The sequence below is a fragment of the Heptranchias perlo genome, chromosome 8, assembly GCF_035084215.1.
Source record: "Heptranchias perlo isolate sHepPer1 chromosome 8, sHepPer1.hap1, whole genome shotgun sequence".
Classification (NCBI taxonomy): Eukaryota; Metazoa; Chordata; class Chondrichthyes; order Hexanchiformes; family Hexanchidae; genus Heptranchias; species Heptranchias perlo.
The window spans coordinates 72373954-72390058 of NC_090332.1; the positions used below are offsets into that span (position 1 = coordinate 72373954).

The 16105-nt window shown below is 38.4% G+C and overlaps 1 protein-coding gene across 2 annotated transcripts in view; it reads left to right on the forward strand.

Moving 5' to 3' along the window:
- LOC137324688 (son of sevenless homolog 1) overlaps nt 1-16105 on the forward strand; it is a 246303-nt gene that overhangs the window by 181570 nt on the left and 48628 nt on the right. For both annotated transcript variants that reach the window (XM_067989282.1, XM_067989283.1), the window contains exon 10: nt 485-1140. In XM_067989282.1, coding sequence (XP_067845383.1) covers nt 485-1140 — 656 coding nt within the window. The remainder of the gene's footprint in view (nt 1-484; nt 1141-16105) is intronic.

Consider the following 16105-nt stretch of genomic DNA (forward strand, 5'->3'; position numbering starts at 1 on the left):
GCTTAAATTCCAGAGTGACCCACCGTGCGTGAATTTGCTTTCTCATTTGGTCTGCTAGGTGGAATACTTCAGTATTGCAGCAGAGTGTGCCTTCCCAGGAAGAAAGGGAAAACTAGCAGGAGTGGCCCACCATGCAGGAGTATGCTTCCTATTGACCAATCGCGAGCATTGTTGACAGTAGCCCAAGTGAAATCTGTGGCCTGGATTCTCCTGGCTAAAGAATGAAATGTGCTAGTGGGTTGCATAAAGAATAAAGTATTTTTAAACTGAAGGAAATATATAATTTTTAAACTGATAAAATAGTTTCTCATGAAAACTGGATATTATATTAAATATTGGTTTCTATTTCCTAAGTGCATTGTGCAAAAGTTTGCAGTTTTCACAGAACAATAAAGTGGTCTGCACCAATGCACAGACAAATGAGTTCATCCTTCAGCATTAAGATATTGAAGTTTCATAATTAGAGCATTATTTTCTCTTCCAGTGAGTCTGCCTGTCGCTTTTATAATCAACAAATGAAAAGCAAACACCTGGCAATTAAGAAAATGAATGAGATCCAGAAAAACATTGATGGCTGGGAAGGCAAGGACATTGGACAGTGCTGTAATGAATTTATTATGGAAGGGACACTCACGCGTGTGGGTGCAAAACATGAAAGACACATATTCCTATTTGATGGCTTGATGATTTGCTGTAAATCAAATCACTGTCAGCCTAGGTTGCCTGGCAGTAGCTATGCAGAATATCGTCTCAAAGAGAAGTTTTTCATGCGTAAGGTACAGATCAATGACAAAGATGACACTAATGAGTACAAGCATGCTTTTGAAGTTATCTTGAAGGATGAAAACAGTGTAATTTTTGCTGCCAAATCAGCAGAGGAAAAGAATAACTGGATGGCGGCTTTAATTTCTTTACAATATCGTAGTACACTGGAGAGAATGTTGGATGCCACTATGCTACAAGAGGAAAAAGAGGAACCACTTAGGCTCCCAAGTCCTGAAGTGTACAGGTTTGCTGAGCCAGACTCTGAGGAGAACATTGTGTTTGAGGAGAATGTGCAATCCAAATCGGGAATTCCCATTATCAAAGCTGGAACTGTTATAAAACTGATTGAGCGGCTTACTTACCATATGTATGCAGGTAAGCAAAGCCTTTTCATTACAACCTGCCTGCTGTATTGAGGGATTTCGTACTTAGTTCTTCTTTCTATATAAATGGGTCAGATGCTGCAAGAAGTTTGAACTATTGCTCATTTACTTATAAATGGCAATTACAGCAACCCTATCCTTTCATTTGTTTATTTGTTAGCTGTACTGCTGCTGTTTGTGTCCGTAATTGAAATAGTGTTAGCTGTGGCTCAATGGGTAGCACTCTCGCCTCTGAGTCAGAAGGTTGGGGGTTTAAGTGCCACTCCAGAGACTTGAGCACAAAGTCTAGGCTGACACTCCAGTGCAGTACTGAGTGCATGCTGCACTAAAGGAGGTGCCTTTGGATGAGATGTTAAACCAAGACCCCGTCTGCCCTCTTAGGTGGATGTAAAAGATCCCATGGATCCCAACCAACATCACTGAAACAGATTATCTGATTGTTATCACATTGCTGTTTTTGGGACCTTGCTGTGCACAAATTGGCTGCCGCGTTTCCTACATTACAACAGTGACTGCACTCAAAAATAATAATTGGCTGTAAAGTGCTTTGGGACATCTTGAGGTCGTGAAAGGCGCAATATACATGCAAGTCTTTTTATTTATACGCTTAAAAATTATTCTTCTATCCGAGAACTTTTTAAACTTTCCATGGATGGAGTTAATAAAATGTTAACCACAAGAGATTCAACATGCGACCATTATACTAGTGAGGACTGAACAGCTGTACTGCTGCTGATTGTGTCTGTAAATGAAATGAATGACAGAAATACACTACTTACAAGCAAGAAAGTTGGAGAAAAAAATCTCAAGCTTTCCTTAGCACTTTTTGTTTAAATCATTCCAATCTTTAAAAAAAAATCATGTTTAGTTTCAAAAGTTGCTGGGCTGAGCTTAAGCATTATCCATATTAGAGATCATGGCAATGTTATATAAGCTTCACTACAGCTAGTTGCTAGTCCATTACTCATGTGTGAATAGAATGTGATTTGTTTCTCCAGTTCATTGCTTTCCTGTAGTAAGCCTTGTTTGATAAATCTGTTTTAATAATATCATATGGTTATTTTTGTTCTGGTAGTTTGGTTTTTGTATACATTTATATCAGTTGACATTATTAGAACAAAGGTCGCTTATAATCTTGGAACTATTTCTGACTTTTGAGTCATCTTTTCCTTATTTCATCTGTGTACACATAAAGCGGGGAAGTTAAGAGTTCAGACAGGGCAATGCCTTTTCTATGATGAATTTTCTGGGGAGCACTAACCAGCGTGAATTTTAGTAGTTGACTGTAGATGTCACAGATTTTCATTTATTTTTAAATCAATTTGAATTATTTTGATACGAGAGCTGTGCCAGGTATGATGCCCTTGTGGTCTTTTTTGGATGTAAGTGAATGTGATGCATGATACAACAATTTGTCCCAGTAAAGTTTTTTTTGGTTGCTTTTCCCTTAGCTCCTAATTTTTTTGAGAAGAGGCACTTAAACACCAGAATAATTCACATTTGACTTTGGTAACATAAAGCCAATGATGATTGATATTAGTTTTGGTAAGTTTTGTGCTTATGAAGATGAAGGATGGCACTGTTGGGAAACACAACATTTTTCTCCTTTCCTCGCCCATTGTCGGTGTGAAACACTCCTGGATCAGCCAGTTGGAAAGTAAAGTTCATTACTCTGCCTCAATAAATTGTTTTAACCTAATCTCCAGAAGAGAATCTCTCACTGCACCAATGTGATTTTTTTTATTTCTCGTATCTGCCAAACTTTTTTGTTTTATTTTACTATTAGAAATGTGATTACTTTTTGCTTTAGATACAGTTTTGTGTCAGCAACTGGTTATTTAATAGCAGAGTTGAAATAAATGTAATGTCTCCATTTTTGGCAGGATTATAAATATTGCATTGTAGTATTGCAGTTTGAAGTATTCATGACAGATGCATAGTTAAATAAAACCCATGTTCTGTTAGTGAAACATTAGTTTCATTGTTGAGGTTGCATGTGCTGTTTCCAGCTCACTTGTATCGAATGTGCTTAATTTGATACATAACAAGTCAGAAAAAATTTCCATGTGGGAAGTAAATCGTGCGTGTATTTTTATTGGTGGGAAAAAGGTGCTTCCTGTTCATTGCACCTCCCGCAACTGAATAATTCATAAAGGCTGTTTCTACCATTTGTGAAACTAAATTTGAATTAACTGCCTCATGTTTCTTTTCTGTCAGAAAAGAAGTAAATGTTTTGATCCTTTTATTTCAGCTTTTAAAAGGAAAATATAAGCTGAGCAAGTAGGGATAGGGTTGTCAGAGTCGTGAAGCTGTTGACATTTGCCCAGCATGTATGTCACTGTAACGAGTTCTATTTTTAGTGTTCTGATGACTGCTTGTGCGTCAACAGAGCGTCCGTTTCCTTTCTTGTGGAATGCAAGGATGATTGTTTGCAAAGAGGCTTATTGTTCATTCTTGTTTCAGAACTGTTTTGGGTGGGGGTTAGCATTTGGGGGACTCAGTGTTATCAAGCAAATAAGCATCCTGGAAAAAGCTTTGCAGGCATTAACAAGAAATGGTTAAAGATGTAAATTGATTTGTACCAATTACCTGAACGGATTGTCAATTATGCTGAATGAGAAGAGTTAAATGTAAATCCTACTTGTAAAAACCCTTATCTCTTTTCCTGGTTGCTATTGCTGAATCAGAATAAGTAGTTGTGGATCCAAAAGTTTCTTGTGAAAAGTTTCTTGTGAAGCTGATTATGATGTAGCATAGTGACCTTCCCTCCTGGTTTAAGGGTATATAGAGGAAAGTGATTTGTATTTATTAACAAATACATGTATTTTATTTGTACCGTAGCAATTTAATAATTTACAGGGAGACCCTGTGGGCATTGAGACAACAAAACTAAATTGCACATAAATCTAAAATATACAATGGAACTCACTGAAAGTAAACTTTGATTAAACCGATTTTAGATTTCCTAAATCTCACCTTCAAGACCATCTACTGCAGTGCAAATCACATAGTTAAAATCAATTCTTGAGATCAGATCATGATTTACCTAAAATATTTGAAATAACAGGTGCATTTATACTCCACAAAGCAAATTGAAAACAAATTGCTCCCAAGTTCATTTTAGGTTTGGTGAGCTGATGTGCACTCTTTTTTTCCAAACATGATGTTCACTCGAAAGTGTTTTTTAATATTCTGGTGTCATGGCGCTATTTTGTTTCTTGTAGCTGCCTGAAGAGCAGCAAAGCATTTATTATTTTTAAAAATTGTTAATTTGCCATTATACAAAATTATTAAATGGTTTATCAATTAGTGAAATCTTTATCCTGTGTGTACATTGGGAAGTGTTTACATAGTTTTCATATCCATTACTCCAGTTAGATCTCTTAGAAAACCCATACTTACAGACCAACTCTATCTTTGCAACAAAGTGGAAACCTCTTTACTGTTACACTAATAGTGTATAACTGCACCCATAGTTACAATGAAGATCAAATTCACAAGAACGGTCTCAGCAATACAGTCCACAAATACATCAGCAAACTCCTTTATAGTGCTTTATATGTTCTTATTAAAGGCTTTTTTCCCAGAGTATGCTACTCCCTGAAGTACTCAATTCCTGCTGTCATGACTAATCTTAATGTGTAAAAATTACAAAAATGTATTGACGAGTGAAGTAAGAAGCAAAAGAAACCAGTTAGCGGATAAACTAATGTTAGAAACTGTGGAGAAGGTGGATGTATGAGCATTTTAAATATGTTCAACAGTTGTACACAATATCTGTAAACCCACCTTACAGTTTTTGGTTTTGTTTTCTTCATTTATGTTCTCCACATACGACTGGGAGATATATATCTCCCACTGGGAAGTTCAGGTTGGTCTCTATCGAAGACCACATACTCAGATGTCAATGGTAGATCTCATTAAGTGCTTTTCATCACAAGTCATTTGTTCACTTTTTTGTGTCTATAACCTAAATAAAGAGGCTGATACCAAACAGGTCTGACAGCAGTTAGAAAACTAGCATGAAGAAGACAGCACTTTGCAAAGTCTAACTGTGGTTAAAATCTAAAAGCAGACTCTGCCTTTTAGCTCTTCTACCTTTCTTCTGACATTCAGGCAGCTCTACATCTTTAGGTGGGCTGTAAGTTTGTGTGCAAGGTCAGCAGTGGCTTTGGTAGAAGCCAGCACTGATGCCTGTTATCAGAAAGATATGATCTTTAGAACCTAATCTTATACCATACTGATCAGGAAGGAACTGAGACACTCTTGAAACTGCCATCTTCCGTGTTAACATGCTTGCGCTGTAGGTTCTGGGGACCCTCCTCATGTAATCTACATCCTGCTTTCAAACAGTCTAACTTACAGCTTGGGGTCTTTCCACTTCGACTTCACTACTAAGTCAGTTTTCAGTATCTTTGATAAAATCTTTGGCATTTTGACAGACAATCTGGAGGTGGGATGTTAATGCCTCAGTCAGGGAATTAGCACGTTTTGCTCATCTACTTATCCGAGATGGACAACCAACAGCCTTTATGGCTACCATCCTTGGTTCTCCATCCTTTAAATGCAAGGCCGTTAGGATATTTTTCTTGAGACTGATGTTGAACCACTACCTCTTCAAAGGTCTTCGAGCTATGTTCCTCCCTTCTTTTCTGCTTACACCGATGGTTGAAAAGAGGACTTCCAAGGTTCAGAAAGTCTCTGACTTGGACTTAGCCTCTATATGCACCTTTCACCAATTAAAGGAAAAAATACCAAAGCTTCGGATGGTGAGGTTGCACCTGTTACAATCTTTAAAGGGGACTTAATCCCATGTGCTCTTTTTGAACATCAGCCTCCACCTCCTCTTAGTGTCCCCATTTATGGACATCTTATGGTTAACAATACTGGAATTATGGCAGGGTGCTAGCCAACTCTCCAGTTTTATGTGCTACACTGCTTTTTCTTACCTGTGAAAAGTATGAGTTTTGTTTAGACTACTAATATTGGTGTTTGAGAAGAGGGGAGAGGATGGAGACTTCAGCTGGTATTGCAATTTATTTACAATATTTATTGCTGGTGGAAACGTTGCGAAATTTCACCTTTTGCTCTTATTTCCAGAGTCGGAGAAGATATGAGTAATTTTGCTCGCCTCACCTCAGCCCAACTAGGTGACCTTTTAATGTGTCTCCTTGGCTGGCAGCCCAATCCAAAAAGTAAAACTCACAATGACTCCATTACATACTCAAAATAGGTTGCAGCAGTCTTTACTTTGGTTTGTAAGTGCAACCAACAAAATAATGGGCCGCATGTATCATTACCAGAATCGGTCCAAACAATAAGTTATATTCCTTGGTATAACAAGAGCCTGCGGATGGAAAGAGAACCTGCAGACTGGTCCAGCAATGGGGATCATTTTCTGCCTGCTCTGGCAAGACTGGAAATAAAGTACTTATAAAGAAAAACGAGCGTGCAAAGGCAACAAGTCCATCTTAAAGCTGCAACAACATGATCAAACTGCAAAATCGGTTGCATCAGGGGGCCAAGCTAGAAAATCAGCTGCACCAGAGAGCCCTTTCCCAAGTGTGATTGTGGCAGACCTGGTGAAGAACGCTCAACAAACATTACAAGAAATAAGGAATAAAAGAGATAAGTGCTCACTGGCTTTTATTCTCTTACAGCTGGCAAACATCAAATAGGTTGCATGGGTGGCAGAAGTCTGGATATAACTAATGGAGGGCTAACTGTTGACAGCAGAGCGCTTTGTCTCTAGATAGCCAACCTAGAAAATCAAAATTAATATTTTTTTGAAAAAGGAAAAGGTGATGTCCACCAAATACGGTGATCTAGACATCAGATCCTGATGCAAAGAGCTTCAAGTATTCAAAATACCAGAAGACATTAAGGAAAAGGACACCATGTCCTCCTTCCAAAGACTTTATAGATCTCCCAAATAACAAGGAAAACAAACATGCTAAAAGAGCACACTCACATTAACATCAAAGTCTACCAAATCTAACTATTTGTGGGCCTCTGTTCTAAGACTGCTTAACCTGTTAAGCAACACACCTGTGACCACATTTTGTCTTTCTTTGTTGGCGAGGCCTTTACATATCGCTCACCTCGAGAACTGTGAGAAGTGTAACCACATTAAAAACACTCAGAATGAGGAATTAAGTATGCTGTACTCTATCCAGTGCAAATCAGCTACATTGTCCTTCCCTTCAATGTTAACAGGCAAATTCTCCCTCATTAAAAAGGGATTTACCCGCTAAAAGGTCCCACTCCAGACCCAAAACAACTAAATTGAGTCTGGCATAAAGCAGGCAACGGGACCAAGCATCACCTGCCTCAGGAAGATGCCAGCATAACAGGTAGACGCCACAGAGATCCAAGTCCTTCCAGCTGAACCAAGGAACTGCACTTCCTGCCAGCAAAGGATACTCAGAGGATGCATTGCTACAAGGAAAATTATCCAAGGCAAGGTAACTGAATATTGAGAGATTTTCATCTGGACACCTTCAAGGATTTTTAAAAAATAATAAAAGCATAATAAGTTCCAATATATCTTTGTGTATATGCTTGAGTCATAGAGTCATAGAGTTATACAGCACGGATAGAGGCCCTTCGGCCCATCGTGTCCGCGCCGGCCATCAAGCCCAGTCTAATCTAATCCCATATTCCAGCATTTGGTCCGTAGCCTTGTATGCTATGGCATTTCAAGTGCTCATCCAAATGCTTCTTGAATGTTGTGAGGGTTCCTGCCTCCACAACCCTCTCAGGCAGTGAGTTCCAGACTCCAACCACCCTCTGGGTGAAAAAGTTCTTTCTCAAATCCCCTCTAAACCTCCCGCCTTTTACCTTGAATCTATGCCCCCTTGTTATAGAACCCTCAACGAAGGGAAAAAGCTCCTTAGTATCCATCCTATCTATGCCCCTCATAATTTTGTACACCTCAATCATGTCCCCCCTCAATCATGTCCCCCCTCAGCCTCCTCTGCTCCAAGGAAAACAAACCCAATCTTCCCTGAAGAAGTGCTAAAATGAAGAGGCCCAAGCCATTGTAACACCACAAGGTCTAAATGGATCCAGTGAGATGAATAATAGATGGATGACCACAACTTAATTTAATGAATCCCATTATAAGATTAAAGTAAGGGGCAGTATACAAGATAATAGCATATGCTGAACACGAAGTTGAGGAGTACCATGTAAAAGTTGACATTTGGCTTTGGGGGAAGTTGTGATCATTGTGCATGGACTGAACACCAGATAAAGAAAACGTAGGGTATCTGTCCAAAGTGACCTAACTTGTCAGAGGATATAAATTGTTATTGTGGGAATTGGGAAATGACAAACCAGGAAAAATAAGGAATTCAATCGGGCATCTTTCAACAAAGCTTAGGCAAATATATTCTGAGAGGGGGGAAATAAAACACTCGCAGATCATAGGATATGGACCTGACCCCCTAAAATGTAACCAAAGTAAGGAACCAGATCGCATATAAGTAAACAACTGGGTTTAGGGTTCAGAACTTGGCTTATGCAATTCTTTGAAAAAGTAGCCGAGCAAAAATTGAACTATCTGTTTGAATTATGAACAGCAACATAAATAAGCATGTCCAAGGGAAATGCATTAATACCCTTGCCTATCAACATACTAGGATTAATAATTGCTGCATATTTATGCAACATCAGGAGCACTTGTCTGTTGGGGCCAAATTTGTATGGATATCTAAAATAACAATATTTAAACACCACATAATGACCCAGAAAGCAAAAGGTCTCAGTCTCCCCATAAAAAGGAAAAATAGTGTTAACATATATTTTTTTAAAAAGGGAAAGAAATAGACATACTAGTCTAGGTTTTCTGATGGGTGCTAATTTTACACAGTAGTAAGCCATATAAGTTTTATCGCCAGTGTTGGAAAATAATGCTGATCAGAAAATCTTTGCTACCATTCCTGCAAGAAATGCATTTATCTGGCAAGGAACACAAAAAGAGGGATGGAATAGAGCAAGTAGCATCTGCCTTTCACTCCTCAGCGAAATGAAGAGGTGTAGTAATAGCAATTCTGAAAAATCACTCACTTAGTAATGTAAAAGAAATAGTGACCAATAAAGAGCGTACATTTGTGCTCATAGAAGAGAAGATAGTCAAGGAAAAGAATACTTTTAGGCCCCAAACACAGTGCCCTGAATTTATGACCGAAACCTACAGTTAAACAACCATTTGGTTCACTCTAAGATTTGCTGACAGTCGCCATTCTTAATCCATGCAGATGACGCTGGACTTTGTGGACTGCCAAAACTACCAGCAAAGATACCATTTTAGTTGTGGATGATTCAGAGACACAGAATATCCTACTTCCACTTGAGGCCACTGAGGAAGGAAACATTTCACTGCTTAAAAAGTGGCAACTCCACAATAGAAGGAAGGATTAGCCAAATCTTGTTCCCCTAGCTACTGTCTCCCAAAGCCTAATCCTGAAAAGATTGTATTAGCGTCAAAACAACCTGCATATTTTTAGATTCAAATCCATGTTGATTCTTAGGAGCTGCATGTATCTGCATGCATGTACTTGACAGCACCCTGAATTGGTGCAAATCCATCAATCATATAAAACCTTTGTCAGGTTTGCAGTGAGTACTGCTATATTCTTTGGAAAACAAGTTTTGATTTCCCCTCTTGATCAACACATTGTGGACAGATTGATGCTGGTGTAATCATTGCACAGTTTCTAGATGTAGCCAGTCACATACAAATTAATGGTTGCAGCCCTTTAATTGCTGTTCACAAAGCAGTGGAAATGACCAAATAAAATTCTACATTGTCGTGCAAGCCATGACCTGGATTAGTCAGAATGTTACCGGGGCTCCAAGGGTTACATTATGAGGCGAGATTACATAAACTTGGCTTGTTTTCCTGGGAAAAAGAAGATTAAGGGGTGATTTGATTGAGGTTTTTAGTATTTTGAAAGGAATTGATAGGGTAAATAGAGAGAAACTTTTCCGCTGGTGGGGGAGTCCAGGACAAGGGGATATAACCTTAGAATCAGAGCCAGGCCATTCAGGGGAGAAGTTAGGAAACACTTCTTCACACAAGGGTGGTAGAATGTGAAACGCTCTCCCACAAAAAGCAGTAGATGCTAGCTCAATTAATAATTTTAAATCTGAGATTGATAGATTTTTGTCAAGGGTATTTAGGGATATGGAACCAAGGTGGGTAAATTGAATTAGGATACAGATCAGACATGATCTCATTGAATGGCAGAACAGGCTTGAGGGGCTAAATGACCTACTCCTGTTCCTATGTTCTCTTCATTTTTTTTTCAAAAAATATACTTTATTCATAAAATTTGCAGCAGTACATACAATACAGTTGTCATATCACATTCCAAACGTACACAATATAGATCATGCAATTTGCAGGTTACATCAAGTACAGTTCAATGAAACACATTGGACATAATTAGAGTTCATGACACTCTGGGGTGCCTCATTGCATCACAATCAATACAGGTGATTCATTTCAGATACATTACAGATTTATTACGGGTACATTACATCAATTTGAATTTTACATTCTGCCTGAGGGGGTTTTTCCCTGATTTCAGCCCCTCGGTATACAATGGCGGGAAGGCTCTAAACGGTTGCCTTTCCCCACAGAGCCTTTGCGGCGGCCGCACCCATCCTCAGTGCGTCCCTGAGCACGTAGTCCTGGACCTTGGAATGTGCCAGTCTGCAACACTCGGTCTTCATAGCCTAAAGAATCTGAAGTGTTGCCTTTTGGTTAAAACTTGATAAATTGCTTAGGCCATTTCAACTTTAAGAACCACTTTTAATTGATCATGGAAAGTAGCTTAAATGGCATACTTAATGATGTAACTTCTCCTTATTATACTCCCAACTGGATTGGTACCAGAATTAACACTTATGTATACTATAAAGTGGAAGTTACGAATAGGTTAAATTCAAATAAACAAATTCCTGCTGCGTCTGCTGGTAATACTGCTAATTTTCAGAAAATACAGCCTGTTACAAATATTAAATGGTCTGAAATATATTCAGTGTGTGTTAACACCTATTTATTGAAGAAAAAATGGTTGGAAAAAGAATTCTACATATTGGTCCATTATCCAGTACTAGATTGTTGCAAATCCAAATTCCCTCAGAGGGAGTCATGTACCAAAATTAAAGTTAGAAAGAATGATTACCTTTGGCATCCTTTTTTCGCTTAATATGTTTTTGTAAAAACATTTTTGATTAAATAATAAATGCTGATTACCTCTTTAGGAAGAGACAGACTGTGAAGTGTTATTACATTTAATATTTCCAACATGTCTAATTAACATAAAGTGTTGAAATTAACCTGTCATGATTTAAAAAATCTTACTTTTAGAGCATATCCGTTATGTCTGTCTTTCAAAGACATCATGCCTCAAAAATGCCACACTTGCAAAGTGTCGCACATTCATAGAGCGAAAAATTGTGATTAGCTCAAATAACCACTTATCTGTTAAGTTGCTAATTAATTATCTGATTAAAAGATTAAATCAACAGTAGCAAAAATATACCAATGAGCAACAAGTAACTAGTAGAAAACTAAGCAGTCAAATCCTTTTTTTTTAACAAAGCTACCTTTCATAAACCAACAAGTACCTCAAAATGAATCAATCAAATGTTTCAAACCATTTTTAACACTATTTTCTTTCTTCACTGAGATTGATACATACAGATAGAAACACCATATAGCATACAGCATAAAAACATTAAAAATACATAATTCTGAAAAGAAAATCACAATTTACACAAAGGTAGTTATTTAATATTAGAAATGCTTTCCCTACATAGATACACCCTTCTATCTTGAGCCTGGGGCTTGAATTGGGAATTTTACCTTGGCCTAGATGTTAGTGATTTCCAGCTGCTGTGGGCAAATTCTGGGTGAGAGAGAGAGGCATCATGAGAGTTGTAGTTTTCACTGAGTCCTGGAAAATTCTGAGTTATGTAGAATTACATTGATTACATAAAGTCTACAGCACAGAAACAAGCTATTTGGCCCAATTGGTCTGTGCTGGTGTTTATGCTCCACACAAGCCTCCTCCCACCCCTCTTCATGTAACCCTATTAGCATCCCAATATCCTTCTATTACTTTCTCCTTCATGTACTTATCCTTAACAAAAGTAAGTCAGGATGAGATGTTAAAAAAAAGTTAGCAACAAACATAGTTTTGAATGGAGGTTGCATTATAAGTTATTTAGGAGTTTATGGTGGATACCCTGTTTAAGACTAAATTGACAGTTGTAGAAATTCACAGAAGTGATGTTCACCTGTGGCATTTTTTTTAGAAATTGGATTTCTAACTATCAACCATCCTGCTTCAAAAGAATCACATGGGTCTCACCATATCTTAGGGGGAGGGAAGTCTCTCTCTCTGTATCTACCTTTCAACGCTAATTGATCTCCTCAGTAAATTACAGATGTATCACCAAATTAATACCTTAATTTATGTTATGGAACTGCTTTCCAAAGTGGGCCAGAATTCTGGTTAGTTTATTGGAAAGTGGAATGCACCTCCTTATGCTACTACCTGGCACGGCAAAGTCCACAGAGAAAAGTTGAGTTCTCTTATACAGTACCCACTTATTGGGCCCACTTAGAGGATTAGTCTCAGGGTGATTTTTAAGGTAATGACCTGGAGCAGTTTGCAGACTTACACCAATTATTATTGCCTTGGCGTGATAGCTTAAAATACCAAGCACTTTTGTGTTACTGTCCTAAAAGCTGGCCTGAAGATATAGCTCATTAGAGCAGCACTATTAATGTTGTCTTATTTTGGTATACTTCCTATTTGTGTATAGAGGTTGAATGATTGAAGAGGTATGTATGTTAGGTTACCTAATGTTAGTTTTCCTTATTCATTGAAAGAAATTAATTTCCTTAGTCAAAATTTAATTCCTATCTCTCGTTCTCATTCTGATCTAGAATGGCTTAACGCTGCACTATTATTTCAACATTTGATCATTTTGATTTACCATTTTTTTTAATCTACTGTAATGCTTTGTGCACTTGCTGGCTGATTGGGTTTCACTGCTGTCTTTTCCAGTCAAAGAACTCAAAGGATAGTCTCGGAGGGAGGTTGTTGGACAGCTGAGTGCCCAAGACATGCATTTGTTGAAGGGAGTGAGTTCCCAGGAGGTTTCTTCCATGGCATGATGCCCATTCCTATTTGCATGTAGAATTTGAACATGCTTAAAAAAACAGGAAGAATTATTTGATACAACAAAATCTACAGGCAAGCCTAATCATCCATGTAGGATATATGTCCAAAGCAAGTTATACAGTGATCAATGATAGATTAGATCTGACGAGATGAAGATTACCTCTCCCTATTCCTGTAGAAGATGCTCCCACAATTATCCCAAAAAATCATTTGACTAGTTGGTATGATACCCTCTGGAATTAGCATTTGTAAGATCTGAGTCTCTTTTCAGAAAATATTGGCTATGGCAGGAAGAAAACTGCCAATTTGAAAGAAGATCACTATTAAAGCCACACTTGATATATTATGTGCAGTTTTGGGCATTCCACCTTCGAAAGGACATCAATGCGTGGAGAGAGCTTGAAGAGCGGCCAGGATTATTCTGGATTTAGGGCTCAAAGTTACAAGGAGAAACTTGCAGAGCTGAACTTTTCATTGGAGTAAAGGAGAGCAGATGCAGGCATTACTCTTCTAAGAGATATAAATATAAGCAGGCTATGTGACACAGACTCTGAACACAGAACTAGAGGTTTGAAGTTGGTCTCAAGTGAGATTAAAGATTAGGAAAAAATTATTTTCCTGTAGTTGTAGATATGTGGAACAGACTTTGTCAAAACAATTGCTAATGCAAAAATGAACCAAATAAAATATTTGAGAATGGGCTCAAGCTAATAGGGTTTAGTATATCCTGAAATGATCAAACTTCCTTTTCCTGTGCTGTTGAGAGTGGGTGAGGGGCTATGGAGGGTAGTAAACTATGTTTGAATAGAGTTGAATATATATTCTCAAATTTTGTATGATTAACTTTAGAGATTTGATCTCTCGCTCATCCTTGTTTTTTACTTTATACATAAAACGTTTTCTTAGGATATTAAATAGATGGGTTAGAGTCCATGATGGGTGGATTGTACAACCTATGTGGAAGGACACGTGCCCTGAAGTTTAGAGTCCTACACAGCAAATAAACCATGACCTAAAGCTTCCCATCTACTGCAACAGGAAGAAACTGGCTCTGCATATTAACAGAAACCATAAAGATAATACTTTCTCCACACACGTGTTTATCACAATCCCTCTCCAATATCATTCCTCCTATCCTGCCAGGCTGCGGCAGCGCGGACACTTAAAACTCTCAGCGATTGCAGGGGCAACTCCACCAAGCGCACTAATCTGGATGTTTCAATGGATCTGGCGCCAAGTTCATTTTGAACCAACCGTGTGGACACATGGTGCAAATACTGACTGCGTGAAATGCCACATTTGGCATGCGCGAATCGAAGTTGACCATTGGGGAGTTTTCGGCACCACGATGTTCAGAGTTCGGTGGGCGGCGTTAAAAGCAGTTTAAAAACTAAACCGACGTGTTTATGAAAACGTATATCTGCTGTTTTGATTTGCAGAGCTCGTTGGGCGGTTCGGTAGTTTCTGGTGCCGCTCTGGTCAAACTGCCATAGACACGAGACCTGAACCAAGATGTCCACTGCGCTGTCACTTTACAAATCAGACGTCCACTTTGTGTTGTTGCTGCAGGAAGTCAGGCAGGCCGGCAGCCCCGAGATCGCAAAGGTAGGCGTTAAGCAGCAGTGACATCTTGTCAGGCAAAGGCACATAAACTAGGGAGAGAGAAAAAAGTACCTAAAGACTTCATATTGGAGGGAATAACACAAACCGCATTTCTCAGCATCCCATGGACATGTACACACGAGCAAACGGCGCAATAATGCACGTGTTTCCTTAACTTGGTTTCGTTTTTTATTTTTGGTAAATACTGGACAAATCTAGCTGACAAAATAGGGCAACTCTTCATTTGAATGATTTCCCCAGTCAACTATCAGGCCACCAGATAGACAGGCAAATATGTTGCTAAGTGGACCACAGTAAATCTGTTTAGAGATGGCAGGTTTAATGATTGTGTATTGGTTAGATTATATTCTGCAGTGGCAGGTAGGTAAAGATAGCCAAGTGAAATGAAAAGCTGGGAGGATAAAAGTAACATTCACTCAAAGGGTTTGTAAATATACGAATATGATTAAGAATGTCTGGGGGGTGCTAAACGGGGAAAAGGATGGTCTTGTGTTCACATCATGCAAAGAGCTATGAAAAGGACACATGTTCTTCAGAATTCTCCCTGTGGCTTTGCTGGCTTTTGTTAATTGTCTGATATGCGGAGCACAACAAATAAAAACAGGACATTTGGTGCTAATATTATCTACCTGAAGATCACAAAATTATTTTGATTATTGTAGGGCACGTTTATTTTGCCTCATCACTATAACTATTTTAAATTGTATTGTACTTTGCAGGCTCTGCTTAACCATTGATAGTAACTCATTAATAGATATTTCCTTGTAGATTATGTTCCATTGAAGAAATGTGAGATGCTTGGTTAAACCTACATTCTTCTCTTTCTCACCATGCTCTCCCACCCCCAAAACAGAATTTATGGGTCATCGGCTCACAGGGAAAACAAAATAATCTGTTCAGTTTTGACATCCACTGTCTGCATTCTTGGTGTCTCGCAGAGACTTAAATGAGATGAAGAAAAAAAACACTTTAAAGAAAAAGGCATATATATTTTATATATGTGAGTGTACACCAACAGACTGGTATCGCAACTGGTCAGTTTTCTTTTTCCTTTTTGGAATCGATGGATCTTTTGAGGCATCTGTAATGGAAATAATAAACTAGAATATTTGGAAATAGGCTTTTCAG